Raw genomic sequence first — 20,022 nt, forward strand, 5'->3', positions numbered from 1 at the left:
AGTGTATTTTTCAAAAAAAAAACAAAAAACAAGTGTATTATTATTTCCCATTCTCTGCCCATGATACAGAGGAGAATAAAATGTTAAAAAAGTATTCTCATAGCTTCATAAAATTAAGGTTGACCCACGTCACATGGATTACTGGTTCCAAATGCTGGAGTCCTTAACTAGCCGAGCATGTTGAAGAATTATAACATGTTCATAATTCTTTATTCAAATGATACACAGAAATGGCCAGAAAGACAATATAACTTTAGTAAGGCAGACAGATATAAAGACCGCTGTCTGTTTCTGTGGTATCAATGATCTAATTCATATACTGAAATCTTTCTTCTTTGGTGTTTGCTGTTTTTCAAAGGACAATAGGAATATTTATTATAAGAATATCCAGCCTTCTTACTTTGTTTGCTCTGAAATCACAGAACACATATCACTGCAAGACTTCTAATTTACACATACATAGAACGTATTTTGCAAGATAACATGGCTCTTGACAGTTTTGATCAAAACAACATATATATTTCAAATGAATTGCATACATAGCTCCTTTTGGTTACAGCCATTGAAATATTTAGCTCACCATGATGCCAAAGCTGCTGCTCATGACAAAGCAAATATAGTGTAAGATTCTAGTGCCCTCATTTTGATCAGCAACTCCATATTACAACTCGGGTTTGTAGTGTTTCTAACTGCAACATTCAGCTTTGTACAAGTGCCTCAGCAAAGACATACAAAAATCAGTAATTATAATACACACAATTTCAAACCATTACTTCTGCAGTCAAATAGGGCTTATGGAATTGCATGTACTTAATGATGAAACAATCTAGGGCCGAGTGATATAAAACACTTTTAACACCATGTCTGCTATAATAATATAATTATTGTGCCTTTAAAGTTCAAATATTTGTACAAATATGACATACTAGAAGATATTAAAAATATGTTTGGCTGAAAAAAGAGATCATTTGATTTTTTCCCTTTTTAAGAATGTATACAAAAATATTCCCTTTAAAAGTATAAAAGGCACTTAAGTTAAAAACATTTGACGGAAACAGAAATCTAACCACAGGATTAAATGCATGTGTATTCATTTACTGTCCAAAAATGAGAAATGAGAGGTAGACGTTTATGTTACTTTTCAAGTCTGGAATCACCTCGACTCATATTCTGGCTGTGAATGAAAGCATATGTGTGTTTTATGTGCTGTATGTTGGTATCTTAGGCTTTTACAACAGACCTGCTGGTATACACAAGTACACACGCCAATGAACCTGAATTGAAAGTTATGAGTGACAGTAAAACTGACTTGCCTTAAACAGCCAAACAGAAGTTTCCTTATTAAAAACTAAAATCTGTTCATTCTCTATTGCACTTTACAGAAAATATACATAAACACATGTACAAGTATAAATACACATGATCATGAGTAACTATAGAATGTAAAATAAGTACTTTGTTACATGAATCACGTGTGAAAAACACAACTATGAATAAATTAAGATTTCTATTAGTTTAATAAGCACTTCTAAGCACATATCAAGGCCTTGTTTTTAAACAGAAGAAACCCAGCTCTGAAAAGAAAGAATCTGTCATCGTGAGCTGCTCTCATAGGAAGTCTTGTTTTCTCCAAAGCTGCTCTAGTTTCCTCTTCCCCCGTGTTTAGAGGCTGCAGTCCACACTGTACAGGAGTTTTGTTTGCCTCTAGGCCTAAGAGAGGCTCTGTAATGCTGCTCATCATGGGTATTTAAGCTTTCTTTATAAAAAGCATACAGGGCCCACTTCAAGGTGGTAATGTGATCCAGATTTTGTGCTGGGCAAGTTGTAGACCTCCACAATGGGCAGTAAGTTTGAGGCCTGTGTCTGGAAAATGAACTGTGTCTGATGCCATTGGCCATCTATGATCTGAGAGGACAGAAAGTGGAAGGATTGGTAGTGATAATCAGATGTCCTTATAATGATGTGTGTTAAATAGTTAAAACCATTATTTTGTTGCACCAGGGTTTCCCAAACTTTTTTTGTTGATGTCAAATATTTCTTTGAATTTCTTTGATAATAATTATACTAATAATGATGAAGTTGCATTCCCAAATGCATGTTAAGCTAGCAGCACATGAAGGAGTTTTTAGCATTAACTGTGAACTGAGCTGCTCTTAGCCACTAAAAACACACTAAGCCTTATTTCAATGTTTGTGCAGACCCATTATTTTATTTCAATTGGACTTTTTTAGATAAATAATTATTAGTTTTTGATCATTACCCACTAATAATGTTTACATATAACTTTATGCATACCCAGCACTCATCCTTTATCAGTTCAAGCTCAATGAATCCCCCAGACTCGATTATCTGTCCATTCCAGGCTTTAAAGTGCACTGCACTAGAGGAAGGTGTTTGGGAGTCCTCTGCCGCCCAAACAGAGAAGTTCAGGCAGTGAATGGTGATGATCTGCACCGCTTCAGAGCTCAGGAGGTGGATGAAGTTCATTTGGATCAGACTCACTCCAATCTCCAACTTAAGGATAGCAATAGAAACATAATCAAATGATTAGAACTATGGGACCACATAAAAGAAATGTGACAGATTTTCACTTTTCACTATCAGAAATAAAAGGTACAATAGCTGTCACCAGGGCAGCATCTTTTCAAAAGGTACATATTTGTACCTAAAGGGTCAATTTTGGTGCATATTAGAACTTCAACTGTACGTTAGAACCTAATAGGTACAAAATTGTACCTTTTGAAAAGGTACTGCCCCAGTAACAGCTTGTGTACCTTTATTTCTGAGTTTTGAGTGAAGAACGGACACCAGGAGTTTGCTGAATCATAGCTATTTCTGTTCTGTAGGTTCAGATTCGGTGCAGTCCTGCTCATAATGTAGTTAGTTGTCAGCTTTACACACAGTACCTTGGACACAGCAACTGGCTTAAAGCAAGTTTGACCTCCATTGGTGAAGTTGCAGATCACTTCGATATTGTCAGAAGAGCAGCCCAGATTAGGATCTATCCAATAAGTGCCTACAGTAAAATACAAAATAACAGTCCATTCCTGTCCTTTTCATTTTTATCATACGTGGCAAACTATAATTGGTTAGCTACATAAAACTTAGTTACATAATTGGTGGTGTTAATGTAGCTTTAGTGCTCATTACAGAGCTAATACAATCAAATTTCCAATGAAAATAATTTACTATAAATATCTGACCATCGTTCAACTTGTGCTCGCATTCAAACAGATCCCTGCACATTCTGGCTGGATTCTCCTGTGTTCCCAGGGGATTCTTAATGCTGTGAATCAGAGTGCTGAGGTAGTGTAGAGTCTTAATGATCTCCATTCCCTGGTCCGGCATTGGAAAGTCAAAATCTTCATACTTCTGTGTGTTGGAATGAAAAAGTCAGGTTTACAATGTTTTGCAGACTAACTGTGAGTGACCAAGGGATGACCATAATACACAAGTCTTTGTTATTGATGAGCTCTAAACATTACTTGTTACCCAGTGCTCAAGACATTCCATAAAAGTGAAGCTATTAACATAGGAAAAAAAATAGTTTGGTTCCATTCTTTCAATCATTTAAAAGTAATAATTTAAATGATAAAAAGTGAATAAATATTGCCCAGAGTCCTGACATAATGTTAATACTCATTGCTTATCTAACCTTTAATCGCTGCTATGAAATTGACTGTATAAAATTTATACAAACAAATTGTCACAGTCCGTGTGAAGGGATGAGGCGAGGACTCAAAGATGCAGTGGGTGGGCTCTTTATTAATAAAAAAAAAAATAAAACTAACAAAAGCTAGGGGATGGCTGATGTGAAACGATGTTTCGACATGGCGGTGTCGAGATCCCAAAGCGCAGATGTTTTGAAACACTGCTCTGAAGTGTGATTCGAAACACCCATGTCAGATGACTAAGGCAAATCAAATCATCGGGGCGTTTCACAACTGAGAGGTTTCAACACATTACAAAAACAGAAAAAAAAGAAGAAAAAAAAATACAACTTTCAAATATTTATTAGAATGCCAATCGTGCACACTTACAACTCCCCCAGACTAAGTAGGGCAGCTAAAGAGGGAGACGCACAGGTGGAATAAAAATAATGAAACAATAATGAGGTAACAAGATGGGCGTAGTCAGACAATGGACAAGAGAAAGTACATGGCACTAAACAAACACAAAACAAGCCACACAGTGTCCTCTGGTGGCCATCATGGGCACACCAGATGAAGACTGTGATGCAAATGTCTTAAATTTATGATTGTTGATGCATTTCAAATGAACAGTAGTAGTGTTTACCTGATTAGGTTAAGTAAAGGTGCCACAGAACAGGCCAAGTTCAGTGCTTTGATGTCAAGTTAATCCGCTATGGTTTAAAAACGAAGCTTTTTACAGTGAAATTTTGAACACTGCGCCACTTACCTCAGACCTTAAAGTAGAGCGGGAATCCATAACATCATGTAAAGCAGCATCAAGGGCCTCATTTTTCTAAGAGAAAACAAAGTAAAGTATGAATATAAACAGTTAACTCAATTTAACTGTCTTTCATCAGTTATAATGCACAATATGTGGTGTATATTTGGATTGTCAGAATGTACATGTGCACAGTTGAATTTGTCATCCATCACCGTGACATCAAGTGGACTCTTGAAGCTGAAATAAGTGGATTAAGCTTGGACTTAACGAGAGGTGTAACATGGATAACTTTCTTGTCGGAGGATTGTAATGCATCATAGGCAGTCAGGTACAAGGAAGAGAGACTACGGCTCCTTAAATTATGTAAGACAAAAAGCTCTTTTTTTTTGCAACCGGTTTATTGACTTGTAATAGCAATTTAAGGTGGAATATGTGACCGGGTCCGGTCCGGGTAGGCATTTCTCGGATCTACACGGGTCCGGGTCCAGCTTTTGAAATAATAGACGGCTCAGGGTGGGTTCTGTGTAGTACATTATGGGTCTCTTTCGGGTTCGGGCACAAATATTTGGACCCGTGAAGACTTCTAGCACCATCTAGTGATATGTTTTAAGACTAGCCCTGTGATTACTTTTGTGACAGTAATCATTGTCTTTGGCATTTATTATACTGATAAATGCCAAAGTTCTGGGCCCTTAAAGCACATTAAATGCACTAAAGCTCTAAAACCGCTTCAGATTGTTTGAAGATAAGCATATCCCATCTTTCATCATGTTTAGGAACTCACATGGCCCAAAATGGTTTATATAAAAATAAATATCCATGCAAAAATGTTACATATAATTTGGTAGTAACAGGCAAAGTTATGCAACTGCAACTGCTTTTTTTCACTTAATTAGAACCCTAAACAACACTGTTCCGGAACAGTTCAACCCAGGAGGAGGAGGACTGTTTCCTGGGAGAGTAGCCTACAATGCTGGTGTCTGTTTCTATAAAGTGAGGCAGTTCCAACTTCGCAAGGACAGTCTGATGCTTCTGACTCAAAAGCCTGATTTTGAGTAGTGTACAGTAGTGCTTGTTGTTTGTCGTTTCTCTGTTCACAAATGCAGACATGGTTTTATGTTTACACAGCGAGACACACAATGCATAAAAAGAAAATATAAGTTATTATAATCCATACTTATTTCCCCACTGGATGCAACAATGCCTCGTTTATAATGGGTTTTATTGTTTTTATCTTGTTGCACATGGACACACGGCATCACAGTATGGTGAGGGGCACAACATTTCTGTGTCATGCTTGAGGTATTCGGCCAATCACAATGCACTGGATAGCTGGCCAATCAGCGAACAATTCGCTTTTCCGAACGATGAAATTTTTAATAATCGACATGTTTCAGAAAGCTGGGCAATTGAGGAGCAATAATAATTTACTTCATGTGGAAAATAATGTGTTTTTTTAAACCTTAAAACACATAAACCCATTGAATTACACCAAATACACAAAATAATGTTCTTTTTAGCAACGTTATATGACCCCTTTAAAAAAAATTAAGTGTGCTATATTATATAGTATATTTACATCACAGCATCTGTTGCTTTGACATGCTCTAGCTCTGTCAAGAATTTTTAGTGTTCATGGACAGTGTTCATTTCTATCGACAGAGATATACAAAGGATACTCACATGAGAAAAAGATACACCAGGAAGCCCCTATAAACGAATGAGCGATAAAGAAACAGAAAGCATTAATTACAATGAGCTTCAGCTAAATGCATCCCAACCATGACACATACTATTCACATGACTGTTAAAATGCATCCAGACATTGATCTATATGTGGACGGCATATTATTATTTTTTGAAAATCCAATTTCACATTTTTTTTTTAATCTTCAATACCAGCTGTTCTAGATTCCCTAGAAGTATATTAATCCATCTCTGGATTCAACCAAAATGTATTCAACCAAATCAGAAGTACTTATGATCAATGAAGTCTGGCTAGTAGAACTCTTCCATATGGTCTAAGCAGGGATTTAAATATGTTTGTTTGTCAGGATTGAGACAGTGAGAATAGATATTTTACCTAGACTGCTCTTCTTATTTCAGTCCCTGTCTGTATGTATTCCTGCATCTACATGTAATGTACTAGATAAACTCATATCAAAGTTCATTTGGAAGAACAGACGACTCCTACCTCTCCCTAATTTAAATAGTATTACCCGACTGCTCAGCCCACAGCAATAGTGGCATGAATTAACAATGATGTTGAAACAGGATGAGTTTAACATGGAACAGGGCTCTGTACCAAATGCCCCTTTGTCAGCACTAGCCTTTGTCACCCCAATCTCAGAAAAACATGAAAATAAAAAATATTTGGGTTAAGCAACAGTTAATAACAGTTAAATAAAGGAATGGAAACCTTATCTAGAGCTAGTTTCCATAGCAGATAACCCAGGTGGGATGCTACTTAAAAAAGATTGGTCTGAGAATTGTCTTATCATAATCGATCAGTTGTTTAAGGGTTTATGTCATTATAAATACTACATAACAGACATAATTGGAAAGAGTTTGACTGGAAAACAAAAATTTGTTTTTTAGAACACCATTGGGAATTTCAACTTAACTTAACAGTCTAGAAGCAGAGAGATGTTGGAAGGGGTTTAGGAAGGTAGGAGATCACACACATATGTTTTGGGATTGTCCAAAATTATATACCCTTTGGCAAGGGGTAAAGATTGAGATTCTGAAAATGTTGGATACAGACTTGTCTTTTACTCCCCTGTTTATATTGCATGAAGGGATACCCTATGATTTGTAAAGTAAACCAGAGATATATTCTGCATGTACTCTTATTAAAACTATGACTGCCCAACTCCAACTGACACTGGACATTTTTATACAAAGGTGGATACCTGTTACCATGTTATTAGACACATAGAAAATGAACTTATCAGTAAGGAACTTTGACTTATTCCCTGTTACATTATCTCACTATTTCACAATGTTGTATGTTTTCTTTCTCTTTTCTTTTTATTATTATTTCTCTCTTTCTTAGAGTCACTGCTGCTGTCAAGGAATGTTAAGGTCATTGTTTGTAATTTATTTGAACGTTTAAAAAAGTAAATAAATAAATGCATCAAGACTGCTTACTGGAGGTCCAGGTGGTCCACGGTGACCTGGAGGTCCCTAATAGAGGGTGAAACTAATTTTTTTATGTTGGTTAAATAGTACCACTTTATCTATATGCAAAATGGCTAGTAACATTGAAGAACATTGGGGAACATACCTGAGCACCCTGTTTAAAATAAAAGGACAAACAACAAAACATTTATTTTTATTAAGGAACCCTTTAAAATCAAATTTGTTCTTGTTGCTCATATGATTGTAGCTTAAAGGTGTCTTAGGCTGAGTCTCATTCCACTCTTTAGTTCCCTATGATATTAACCAGTACATCATGGACATAAATGATTAAATTACCTCAAACACAGTTATAAGATTCCCAGTGCATTCTGGGAATTTGTTGAGACTGAATGAGTGCACTTTTTCAAATTTGACAGTGGGACATTAATAGTTGACTCCCAGGAAGTGCACTTACTACTGAGTGGACTGAGACAAACCATCACAGTGACATCACTGAATGGAGACAATCAACAGTAATTTGAGCCAATGCCGATGGAAGTCTAACATAAGAGCCATGCAATATTAGAAGTTCAGTATTTCAAAATTATTCTTACCATTTCCCCTTTATTTCCTTTGTCTCCTTGTGGTCCCTAATAAAAACAGAAGAAAACAAGGATGTTTTTCGGAGTATACACCCAATTAGAAACCACCAACAACATGTCTCGGATCATACATACTGGGTTACCACTAGGCCCAATGATACCAATAGGTCCAATGGCTCCTTGCATCCCCTTAAAAAAAGAAACACCTACAGTAGTTGCTGATCAAGAACTCTTCACCGATCTAATTTGTGATTTTAGGACAGTTCTCACAGTGGTACTTACCATTAAACCCTGAGGACCCTTTGGGCCCTGGATACCCACTGGTCCGAGGTCCCCGGGTGGCCCCTGTGAATGACAGAAACATTGTCGGGTCAAAACAGTTTGGCCTGAAAATCTGAATTTAGTAAACCCTTGCATCGATTACACAGAGCTTTTGTTTGGTTATATTGTTTGACAAGCTCTCTTAATCTTTTTATTATTATTATTTAGAACATTTAGATCAGTGGTTTTCAACCTGTGGGCCGCGGTGGTATTGCAGGTGGGCCGCCAATTATTTTCTGTTCATTTCCAGTCCATTCTAGGGCTGTGCGATTAAAAGAAAACGTCCTAAAATCAGAGCATATGCCTAACTCCAGGTTCACACACTGTCTGTGATGCGCCTTTTTTCTGAGCCAATGTTGACGGATCAGAGCGTTCTCACTGCGGTAAAAGGCTAGAAATAAAAACGTGCGAAAATAATTCATGTCTAACACATGAGCATAGAGTGAATTTGTTAGTGAACAGGATGCAGTTTAAGTGAGAGGAGACACGTTTTAAGTGCACACTCTCTCCTCGCAAAGCAGCGTGTATCTGAGCAAGCACGACCGGTTTTGTGACAGAGCAAAGGAAATCTGCTGCGAACAGAGAGATTCGCACTCGTGCATTATTTGAATGTGCTTTCGCGTTATATTTATGCGCTCTCACTGCTGACCGCATACACATACTGTATACACAATGCAAACACCTGAGGCACCGCTACAATTAATGAGCTCTATGAACAATGCATGGCAAAAAAGAAAAAAAAGTCCCTGTATACAGGATTTTTTTTTTATTTATTTATTTTGCCACAAGTCTATACATTTTTTTACATCTTCACTATAGTGATAATTTTGACTTATGTCTGTTCTAGAGATGTTACATACTTTTTGATAAAGCTCTGATTGGTTTTCTTTTGGAAATATGTTTCAAATTAATCCTGAATGCATTTATGACTGTAAAAGCACAATTGCAAAATTGATCAAAAAAATCGCGATATTTTTTTTTTTTTTTTTGTCCATATCGCACAGCCCTAGTTTATTCAATAAATATAGTTTAAAATCTAGCTTCTGAGTACTAAGTTATTAACCCAACAATAGCGGGGTCAGTTAATTTTTTTGAAGTGGGCCGCGCAAACATATGTGTTTGGTTGTGTGGGCCGCGAGTTGAAAAAGGTTGGGAACCACTGATTTAGATTAATCATTCACAATTAAGACACTTAGATTTGTCATTGACATATTAAAGCAAAGGGTGCATTCATAGCATCAAAACAGAACAGGTTGATTTTATATACTAATGGTGGTGCAAGAAGAAAGTTTACCATTGGTCCAAACATTCCAAGAACTCCAGGAAATCCCTGTTCACCAGTGTCACCCTATAGAAAAATACAAACTGATGATCAATAGATGAAATATATAAAGAGATAACAGTATTAGAATGGCATGTGGTATTATTCTTAAGGGTTAAAGATATGTCATTGTCAGTCATTCATCAACCATTAAATAGGCATAAAAAAATGCAAATATACAAGCGTTTAGAAAGTTTAGGGTCAAATTAATACTTTTATTCAGTAAAGATTCAAAAAACTGATCAAACAAGACATTTATAATGCATTTACAATCAGGGTTTCCATTATAAGTATTACGTTTTCAACGTTGATAAGAAGAAACATTACTTGAGCACCAAATCAATATATTTGAATGATTTTGGAGGGACCAAGTGACACTGAAACTCTAAATAAAGTATTATAAAGAGCTGTGGAAGAAGTTACTTTCTGATTTTGTCAATTATGTTCTTTGTTTTAATCTTAGAGGTGCATCATTTAAGCTCAACCAGGATCATTGGAGTAGCATTCATTTGTGTATTTGTCATATTTACAAGGGATCCATTGTCATAACAGAGAAGCAGCACTTACAGGTTGCCCTTTGACCCCTCGGTCTCCTTGTTTTGCAGGATATCCCATTCCTCCATTAAACCCTCTTTTTCCTGGAGGTCCAGTTTGGCCAGGGATGCCCCTTTCACCCTAAGTCAGAACATTGAGAAATATTTAAGATAGAACCAGCTAATAATAGATAATAATAGATTAATAATAGATTAAATAATGGCGAAACAAAAACATGAAGAACAGGTCAATAGCCATATAACCTTTGGCCCCAAAGTGCCTTGAATTCCTGGCAGACCTGGCACACCGGCGTTTCCTTGAGGACCTGGTTTTCCAAGCAGACCAACCTCACCATCACTTCCATGCTCACCCTAATAACAGAGGACAAAAAAAAAAAAAATCACAAACAACAAAAGGCAACAGGGTGATTAAAAATTGTTATACTGAGAACATCGGGAATTACATTCATTGTCTTACTGGCATTCCTTTAGCTCCGTCTTTCCCAAGAGCTCCTTCTACCCCAGGATCACCCTCAAGACCCTCACGACCAACAACTCCTCTGGGGCCAGGAATACCAGCAGGACCCTGTGTGAGGACCACTACTGTTTAACATCAATCATAGGTTCTGTCATGATGACACTGAACACTGTAAGAAATTTACTTACAGGGGACCCTTGACTTCCAGATTCACCACTTGGACCGTTTTTGCCTTTTGGACCCTAAACAATTTATTAAAATAAAAGGCATATGTGTGCATTTGTATTTAAACGAAACAAAAATCCACAATATGTTTGTGTTCACATGGTCTTACTTTATTGCCTTTGGATCCTTTAGGCCCTGGAAAAACTTTTGGACCTGCATTTCCCTGTGGTTAAAGACAGGGAACATGAGATGAACAAAATTAAGATAATATCTATTTTATAGCTCAGTTTCAAACGGGGTTATTATCATGCATTAAAACTAAAACCATAATCCACATTGTGGTCACTTCTGAGAAAATTAAGTAAAACTAAAATAGACATATTTAAAAACAAATAAACGTGATACAAATACACCAAGCAAAATCACTAAAAAAAGACCTAAACATTTTTTTTTTATAAAATCTAACAATAAAATCTAATACAAAATATTAACAAGAGTATAACATTATGTTAATTATCCTAAAATAACACTGGTTTAAAGATTATTTGTCGATTCACTCACAGGGAGTCCAGGAGCCCCCGGGTTTCCTCTTTCCCCGTAAACACCTTCATGACCCTTATGATATAAAAGTTGACATTCAAAAACGTACATACAAAGTATATTTAATTAATGATCTATTTTGGAACCATCAAAAAATTTATTTAAAAAATAAAAAGCAAATCTAAACTCACTGGGTATCCAGGGTCACCCGGATGTCCCCTTTCTCCTCTGTTACCAACAGGGCCCTAAATCCCAGTGAAAACCAAACACATTGATCAGGTTGGCATCCAGAATTCTCCCAAAACAAGGCAAATATGTGTAGTAAATCTAGCGAACTGACTCACGATGTCACCTGAAGGACCAGGTGAACCTTCAATCTTCCCGTCATCACCTGGCTCTCCCTGGAAAATACAGACATTTATCTCAATATTGATTTCTGGATTTTTCTACTTAAAACATCTGGTATAAATCTGACCATGTGCAATGTATATGCACATAGTACATTTACAATCCTTTAATGCATAGCAAGCTGTTGATTATCCACCTTATTCCGTGGTCATTGCCAACATTGAGGGTAAAGGGTAAAAATGACGGTTATTTTAGTCAGTTATGGCTCGTTGGTTCGTTAGCTCTAGCATTCTGGCCACTTCAAATCAGACAGAGATGAAATAGTGCAGTAAGACCACATTTATTTAAATGAATTGTAGCATTTATTAAAATGAATTATCGAGAGAGAGAGAGAGAGAGAGAGAGAGAGAGAGAGAGAGAGAGAGAGAGAGAGAGAAAGATCAGTTGTGTGTGTGAATTACCTTAGTTATTTTGACTTTACTTAGTTGCTGATGAAGATAATGTAGCGATCTAGTATCAATGCTATTTTATTAATAAGAGTCATGGGACAGCACCAAAAATAAGTTTGTGTGTGTGCGCAGCGTGTTCTGAAATCTCTGACCTCTCTCCCTCTCACTATGTTGACGTGTGTGTGTGTGTGTGTGTATCAGTTAATATAGAACAGTGATTACACTTGGAACTACCTGTGCATTAAACTGTTTTAATGTCTACCTGCCAGTTAATCAGAATCGAGTATTCAGACAGACCATGGAATTAAAGCAACTGTTTTATTATTCAAATACCAAAAAACACTCTTTTGTTAAACTACTTGGGCTTGTATTTATATAAGGCATTTAATTTTTTTTACCTTTTCACCTTTTGGTCCTGGGGATCCCATTGGACCTTGTGGACCTTGATGACCCTACAGTAAATGAGGTAATAATAAAAAAAAAAGAACCAATTGAGCATTCAAGTCAAGCCAGCTAGCTTTAGCGAACCTAATTAAACAAAGAACTTCCCATATTGTAAAGCAGCTGTTTCGAATTTGTAGCACTTTATGCTGAGGTAAAATAAAGTCTTTTAAGACATGTCTGTGTTAAATAACGCTTACTTCATATCCCACTAAACCTGGTTCTCCTTGCCATCCCATTTTCCCCAGAGCACCCTGAAAATGATAGCCATGGGATCAGACTTTGGATGAGATAGCACAATCAAAAACTGCATTCTCGCCAAAACAAAACACAATTAATCAAAAACATTTTTCAAAGGGTCTTTATACAATATTTTCTCTGGTGTATAATAACATAAGTATCAGCATTTTATGTGTTCTGTCAATGATGTAATACACAAGGGATAAATAATAATAAAAGAAATTGGCAAAGGAAATGCTATTTTAAGAGAAAAGCATTTATAATTATAACACTGACATCATTAGATCTTTGAAATCAATTAGACCTCTGTAACCTTGTCATTTCGCTTCAGAAAACACTGACATTGAACATTCAAAAATACGTTTTTTCACCATAAACCCAGTAGTTCCTCTGCTTCCTTTTGGCCCAATTAAACCCATGGCACCTTGTTCTCCAACTGGTCCAGTCTCGCCAAGGTGACCCTGGTGACCTTTGCTGCCCTGAAATGAATTTTAAGTATTATTTATACTCAACATATGGAAACACCCCCCCCCCCCACTGATATCTAATGATAAAAACTGAGATAATGACGGCTAACCATGGAAACTAAAATGTCAAAGCTAAAATACCTTCTCTCCAGGTTTTCCCCTCTCACCAGTTTTTCCAGGTTTGCCCTCAGGGCCCTGAAATTACATTACAGAGTTGACACACTGCAAAAATCAATAGAGAGACATCTCTGAATGAACACTTTCAGTACTGACTTATGAGTTTAATCATTCAGAACCATCACAAGGAGGTGTAGTTTGTCTTTGCTGTCATCCAGCATTACTCAGCAGGCTTCAGTAAGGCCTTAAAGCATATGCTATAGAAATAAAGTACTCTAGAGTGAACCCATTCACATAAATCCTGCTGAGAAACTGCTGAAACCAGTCTAAGGTGATGAAAACTTATCTAAAACTTGCTACAAGTGCCTGAAATTTTAAACCAGCAAACCAAAGCAGTCTGAGAAGAGGAAACAATTAGCAGTAAACTTTTTTTCCCCAGCAGGCCTAGATTTACTTGATTTTCAGAAATGAATAGTCAGCAAAATATTCATATTTATTTTTCACTGAAAAAAATGCTAAAATAATAGCACTGTGAGTGTGATACACCTGAGAACCTTGACAGAATTATCTGTTATTTTGAAACATAAAAAGACCACACACCATGACACCTATTAAGCCAGGATCTCCGGGACGGCCTTCTGTTCCTTCAAATCCGATGGTTCCCTTTTCACCTGTTTCTCCTTCTGTTCCAATGTCACCCTTTTCACCCTAGAGACAACAACCCCTATTGAAACTTTCTTTAATATAAGCAAAGAACCAAATAATAGAAGATAAAATTTTATTTATTGATTAATAAAATTCTGTGATTTTGTGATTAAACTTTTTTTTTTTTTTTTAAACAAGAAAGCATCTTTCTGACCTTAGCTCCATCTGGGCCACTCAGACCAGCCTCCCCATCAAGCCCAGGGTCACCCTAAATGAGAACTTCATTAAGATTCATTAAGATTAAAATCTCTGAACTATTTAAAAAAGACACAAATATAGACTTTAATCAGGGTTGATGCCATATTTAGCACGACACAAATTAAAACAAAGCTGTGAGGGACATACATGTCGAGTTTCTAGGTTGCATCCCTTGTGAAAAATAAAAGCACTTCAGCATTTTTTAAAAGAGTACTTGTTAGGGGAATAATACATTTTAAACATAGTTAAGTGTGAACTGAATGTAATGCTTTCGCACACCTAATAGTAATTAAATAAAAATATATTATAGCTTAAATTTCAACTAAAAGCATTAAAATAAACTTTTGATGAGTGATTTTTTGATCCACTGAATTAGGATTAAGTACATATTTAAATAAATTTGTAATTATACATTTGTAATAAAGTTGTAATTTAGTGCTTTTAAAGTGTATTAACTTGAAAAGTAATATTGCATAACACTACAGTTACAGTTAAAAAACTACTTTACATATTCTTTAAAGCCAACATAAATGTAAAACTTTAAATTTAATTTGACATTATTGCACAAATTTAAATTACACAAAGTAAAATCATTAATAGTACATTATTTATACAGATTTTTTTATATATATACTACTAAGTTCTTATTTTTTATAGAATCTTTCTATTGTATTCATTATACATATTTTGGAAAGACGTATTTTCAGCGCCACTTTCACTGTCACTGAGGTATACAACAGCGAAACCCAAATTCAACCTACTCGAGGTCCAATCAAGCCTGTCTCTCCCATATTCCCAGGGGATCCAAATGCACCCTAAAAAGTGTGGAAAAAACATTACAACCAAAATTTGAGCAAGTTTTATAACAATACTGAGAGACTCTTAAACAGGAAAATTATTTATATCCAAATGTGCTGCATATGATCTCACTATGGTAAATGTTGGAAATGACATGGTTACACAGCCAATACACCACACTAATTTGCATTCAGTACCATCTATAGCAGGGGTCGGCAACCTTTTTGTCATGACATGTTGTTTTTAATGGTAAAACAACCCCTGGGAATTTGGTGCATTTTTAATGCATTCTGTATTATACAGAATTATTGATTTGTACAGTACATGCACATTTTTTAATTATATGATAAAATAGCACTTTTTGATTTTCATGCAAAAAGATTTTTTCATAAATTGTTTTTTAAACTTTTCAAAAGTTTCTGGAATAAAATATATACAGTGTGACCGTACTGAACACCACTGTATATGTGTGTGACAAGACCAATGTATTAAAATCGTTAAGTTGAATCTGCGTTCTATATTAATGCACTGCTTAAATTGATGCGCCCCGCACCTGCGCGCACACACACACACACACACACCACTCCACTCGATTGGGTATCGATTGGGTTTTATTTGATACCGGTGCCATTTTGATACTTTTAAAATGGTACCGGTGCCTAAATGGGGCCTGAACCGATACTTCTATAAAAATAAAAAAGCCTAAAAAGGATAACATTGAAGAACATTAAAAAGATGTAAAATAAATCCATAGCATTCACACGCTCCTTGGATGCTCTCATTTCCCAAGCTTCCCTTACTTTAAGACTAATAAATATATTTCATGATCTGGGTCATTATTTAATAGAAAACCACACATAATGTTTCTACTGTATTCCTATCAATCACTCTGATATTTAGTTCAAATGAGTGCTGTCTGTCACTGTCTTTAATCACTTGATACAGTGAATGACTGTATGCTCATTCTTTATAAAGTAGCAACAATGTTGTTTGTAAAGTATAGTCTTAGGCACATTAGTATTTTCACCCCAAAAAAGGGTTTTAAGCCAGTCATTTATATCTTTTGCTGTAGTGTGTTGGTAGGAAATATCAGTTTACATTTCCAAACATTCATTTTCACAATCTAATGAGATTGTTGAATGCACAAGCAGGCGATCGCAAATTTGTATACAGTTTATGTCAAATCACAAATCACAGTTGTTTAAACAAACAGAAAAGGATGTGAAAAAGCCCAATTCAGCACCTGCAGTGTTTTTTTGTTTGTTTGTCAATTTGCCTCTTTTTGCTGTTGCACCGACAAATACATTCAAAATGTGTCAAAATACCCGTCTTGGAAAGTATGTTCGAAAAAACTGTTTGTTATGTCTTCAGTGAAAGTAAACAGTTGAAAAAAATCAGATGTGTATTATATTTGATGCATTCATTGTCTCTTAAAGTGACCGCGCCTAATTTAGCTACAAGCTGCTGTAATGTTAATCCAAGAAAATTAAAGAAAGAAAATCACTCGCTGCTCTTGACTGAATGTAATTCTGTTGACTTTGTAATTTTAACAAAAATTAATGCACAGTCAAACCAACAATTATTAAGACACCAGATATAATTTTTTAAATTGATTTTACTAGTAGGTTCAGGACACTATAGTTCATTTAAGTAAGTATTAAAAAAGTAACAAAATAAAGCGAACTGTGACATATTATACCCCAAAATTCTTCATACAGTGGACTACTAGTGAAATTGATAAAAACATACTAATAATTAAAAAAAAATTGGGACACAAAAAAAAATGATCCAGACACTTTGACCTCACCATGTTTAGGCTTACTTGTTTTTTCCTAAATTGCTAATGCAACCTTTTCACACCACAGACTGAACAAAATTAACCACTGCTTGGTAAATGGTCAACAAAGTACTGATAGTTGTGTAAATATTGTCATACTAACAGATGTCTGAAGTTTTGGTTGATTGTAATCCATTACATACCTTTCTATCAAAATTATCTGACATTATCAAGATGAATTTGTTCTGACAGTTTAAATCTGAGCTCGTCTTATTTCATTACCATGTTCTAAACTAAACTAATAAACTGTGATAATGTGAGAAGTGTTGACGGTGTCTGAATTAATATTGGTCTAATTGTATATTATATTTTTACAGCGAAGACTATGCAGTGCTATTTTACGTTTAATTATTCGGTTTCTGTACCTGGACACCTACAAACTTGAAAAAAAAAACCTTAAACATTGTGTAAATAGCACAAATAAATAAATAGAACAAACATAAAAATTTAACAATTTTTAAACAGGGCTGACGGGTACAACCTGCACCGGGGCCCCGTTAACCCCAGCTACGGCCCTGGACACAGACAATTTACACATCTCTCTCTATCTCTTTCGCAATGTGTCCATATTTGAGAAAAAAAAATTATTAATAGTAGATTGCATCACTGGATATAGCTGTCAGTCATTTAACATTTCTATTGTAAACGTATCGTTAAAAGTTGATTAATATTATATGATTTGCAGATTCATCTTACCTCCTCTCTACAGACACTTCATGCTCTGCTTCTGTGAACTTTGATTTGATTGGTCATCTCAGTTCTTTTGACATTGACGAGCACTGTTAGACTGATGAGGCTTTGAGCCAAAGTGCAGCGGTTGGTCGCGCGCACATCTGTAGACTAGCGCAAGTTAATTCTCACACTTAAATAGTATTTATTGCTCCTAACAGGCTTTGTGACTATGATAAGTTATTACCTCAAAATGTACGGCAGTATTCAGTTTTTCCTATTGCTTGCATGCCAGCAATTATTCCTCTTGCGTGACACTGTTGGCACATGTGCCGCAGGTTGCCGACCCCTGATCTATATTTTAATAAAACAGCAGATGCTTTACCTTCTCTCCTAGTTCACCTGGTAAGCCCCGCTCCCCAACCTTCCCAGGTAAACCCTGTCAAACCAACCAAGAAGCCAATGAACGTGGAGTGTTTAGCTTTTTGAATCTTAATATTCTTTAGTTCCTCACAGCTAAAAAAAAACATGTGGGAATAATAGATAGGTAATTAGAAACAAAGGGACAATGTGGGACAAAATCTGTTTCTTATTCACCTAAGGACATTGTAATTGTATACAGGAATCACAATTAATCTGGCATTCGCTAAATTAGGGCATAATGACAATTGTTTCTTTAAATACCAGTTAGGAAAGTAGGGCAGAGGAAGCACAGTATGAAACATATAAACACATATCTGAACATTATGTTAAGAATCTTACCTGTACTCCAGTTTCACCCAATAGCCCTAATACTCCTGATGGCCCTTGTGGACCCTATTATGAGACAGAGAACATTTTCACTGACTGTGAAGTCAGCTACTGAAACAATACAAATTGAACACTACCATTCAAAAATATGGGGTCAGTAAGATTTTGAATCTATAAAAATGATTGTAATTTATATTGTTTAAAAAAAAATACTGTAGGGTGAGGCAATGGTGCTGGATGCAGTGATGAAGGGATCCGTTGGTGAAGGTTCAAGATGCTGGAGGTAGAGGACACACACACACGCACACGATGAAGACTTAGAGACACTGGAGATCGCTTGATAGAGGTAAGTAGAGAGAATGTTAATTCTTAGAGTAAGCACACAGGTTAGACCTTGTTGCGAAAGAGACCGGACGCTGACTGGGTGGTATGTGTGGTACTTGAAGTGAGCTGGTGATTGCAGGTGGATGAGGAGCAGGTGGGAGTGATTAGTACTCAGGTGAGGGAGTGCGCTGTGATTGGTTGGTAATGGAACCTGGCATGTCTGTTACAGTACCCTCCCCCCCAAGGCCCGCACCTGAGGGCCGAGGACCCCGACTACGTGGTGGATGTCCTCTTCCTCGTGGAGCCGGTCTTTCGGTTTTTCTGCTTGGTGATGGTAAATAGGCCAATGAATCTGTGAATAAGCTTGTGGCATAGTAGGCACTGACGGATGTCCCGGGTTGACAGCCAGACCTTCTGTCCAGGTTCGTATTCCGGGGTGTCAGAGCGGCGAAGGCCTGCGCCTACGTAGGGCCCGTTGCAGTTGGTGGTGGACCACGTCCCAGACCCTCTCGTTTTCTCAGAACCAGTAGTCGATTGAAGGGATGTCCAAGGGTTCACCTGACCACGGGAAGAGCGGTGGTTGGTAGCCGAGTACTCACTGGAATGGAGTGGGTCCAATGGTGGGTTGTCGTACTCATAGGGAGTTCTGTGCGTACTCGGCCCACCCTAGGAACTGGTTCCAAGAGTCCTGGTGGCCATGGCAGAAGGTACGGAGGAAGTGGCTGATCTCCTGAACCTTCCTCTCTGTCTGCCCATTAGACTGGGGATGCACCAGTATTGGAGCGGTAGTGAAAGCCTCCTTGAGGGAGTTGAAGGCCTCCGTGGTGGCTGGGGTCAAGGACAGAGACTTGGGTTTATTACAGAGAAGGCTGGTGAGAGGGTTGGTCATGGAGCTGATTTTTTGGATGAAACGGTGGTAGAAATTGGCAAAGCCGAGGAATCATTGGAGTTCTTTGATGCTGGTAGGAGTGGGCCAGTTCTTGACAGCGTTCACCTTCCCCTCGTCCATCTGGATGCCACTGCTATCGATGTTATACCCAAGGAACTGCACTGAGGGCTGATGGAAGGAGTATTTCTCAGCCTTGAGTTATAGGTGGAAGGCCCTCAGGTGTTGCAGGACCTCCTCAACATGGCGACGATGTTCCGCTAAGCTCCGGGAGTAAATGAGGATGTCAGTAGAGAGAAT

The 20,022-nt window shown here is 36.9% G+C and overlaps 1 protein-coding gene across 1 annotated transcript in view; it reads right to left on the minus strand.

The window, feature by feature from the left end:
- Nucleotides 1–188: 188 nt before the first annotated feature.
- The window catches only part of LOC127997392 (collagen alpha-1(XXVII) chain B), a 118,345-nt gene continuing 98,511 nt past the window's right edge, over nucleotides 189–20,022 (minus strand). Inside the window, exons 33-60 of the mRNA XM_052592022.1 lie at nucleotides 18,525–18,578; nucleotides 18,148–18,201; nucleotides 15,220–15,273; nucleotides 14,415–14,468; nucleotides 14,156–14,263; nucleotides 13,580–13,633; nucleotides 13,343–13,450; nucleotides 12,932–12,985; nucleotides 12,689–12,742; nucleotides 11,838–11,894; nucleotides 11,685–11,738; nucleotides 11,515–11,568; nucleotides 11,123–11,176; nucleotides 10,977–11,030; nucleotides 10,789–10,896; nucleotides 10,575–10,682; nucleotides 10,345–10,452; nucleotides 9,751–9,804; nucleotides 8,418–8,480; nucleotides 8,271–8,324; nucleotides 8,148–8,183; nucleotides 7,564–7,599; nucleotides 6,097–6,123; nucleotides 4,420–4,485; nucleotides 3,204–3,372; nucleotides 2,907–3,016; nucleotides 2,296–2,514; nucleotides 189–1,905 (exon numbers count right to left, since the gene is read on the minus strand). Of these exons, the coding sequence (XP_052447982.1) occupies nucleotides 1,759–1,905; nucleotides 2,296–2,514; nucleotides 2,907–3,016; nucleotides 3,204–3,372; nucleotides 4,420–4,485; nucleotides 6,097–6,123; nucleotides 7,564–7,599; nucleotides 8,148–8,183; nucleotides 8,271–8,324; nucleotides 8,418–8,480; nucleotides 9,751–9,804; nucleotides 10,345–10,452; nucleotides 10,575–10,682; nucleotides 10,789–10,896; nucleotides 10,977–11,030; nucleotides 11,123–11,176; nucleotides 11,515–11,568; nucleotides 11,685–11,738; nucleotides 11,838–11,894; nucleotides 12,689–12,742; nucleotides 12,932–12,985; nucleotides 13,343–13,450; nucleotides 13,580–13,633; nucleotides 14,156–14,263; nucleotides 14,415–14,468; nucleotides 15,220–15,273; nucleotides 18,148–18,201; nucleotides 18,525–18,578 (2,172 nt within the window). The 3' untranslated portion in view covers nucleotides 189–1,758. The remainder of the gene's footprint in view (nucleotides 1,906–2,295; nucleotides 2,515–2,906; nucleotides 3,017–3,203; nucleotides 3,373–4,419; nucleotides 4,486–6,096; nucleotides 6,124–7,563; nucleotides 7,600–8,147; nucleotides 8,184–8,270; nucleotides 8,325–8,417; nucleotides 8,481–9,750; nucleotides 9,805–10,344; nucleotides 10,453–10,574; nucleotides 10,683–10,788; nucleotides 10,897–10,976; nucleotides 11,031–11,122; nucleotides 11,177–11,514; nucleotides 11,569–11,684; nucleotides 11,739–11,837; nucleotides 11,895–12,688; nucleotides 12,743–12,931; nucleotides 12,986–13,342; nucleotides 13,451–13,579; nucleotides 13,634–14,155; nucleotides 14,264–14,414; nucleotides 14,469–15,219; nucleotides 15,274–18,147; nucleotides 18,202–18,524; nucleotides 18,579–20,022) is intronic.

The sequence above is a fragment of the Carassius gibelio genome, chromosome A5 (genome assembly GCF_023724105.1).
Source record: "Carassius gibelio isolate Cgi1373 ecotype wild population from Czech Republic chromosome A5, carGib1.2-hapl.c, whole genome shotgun sequence".
NCBI classification, from domain to species: Eukaryota; Metazoa; Chordata; class Actinopteri; order Cypriniformes; family Cyprinidae; genus Carassius; species Carassius gibelio.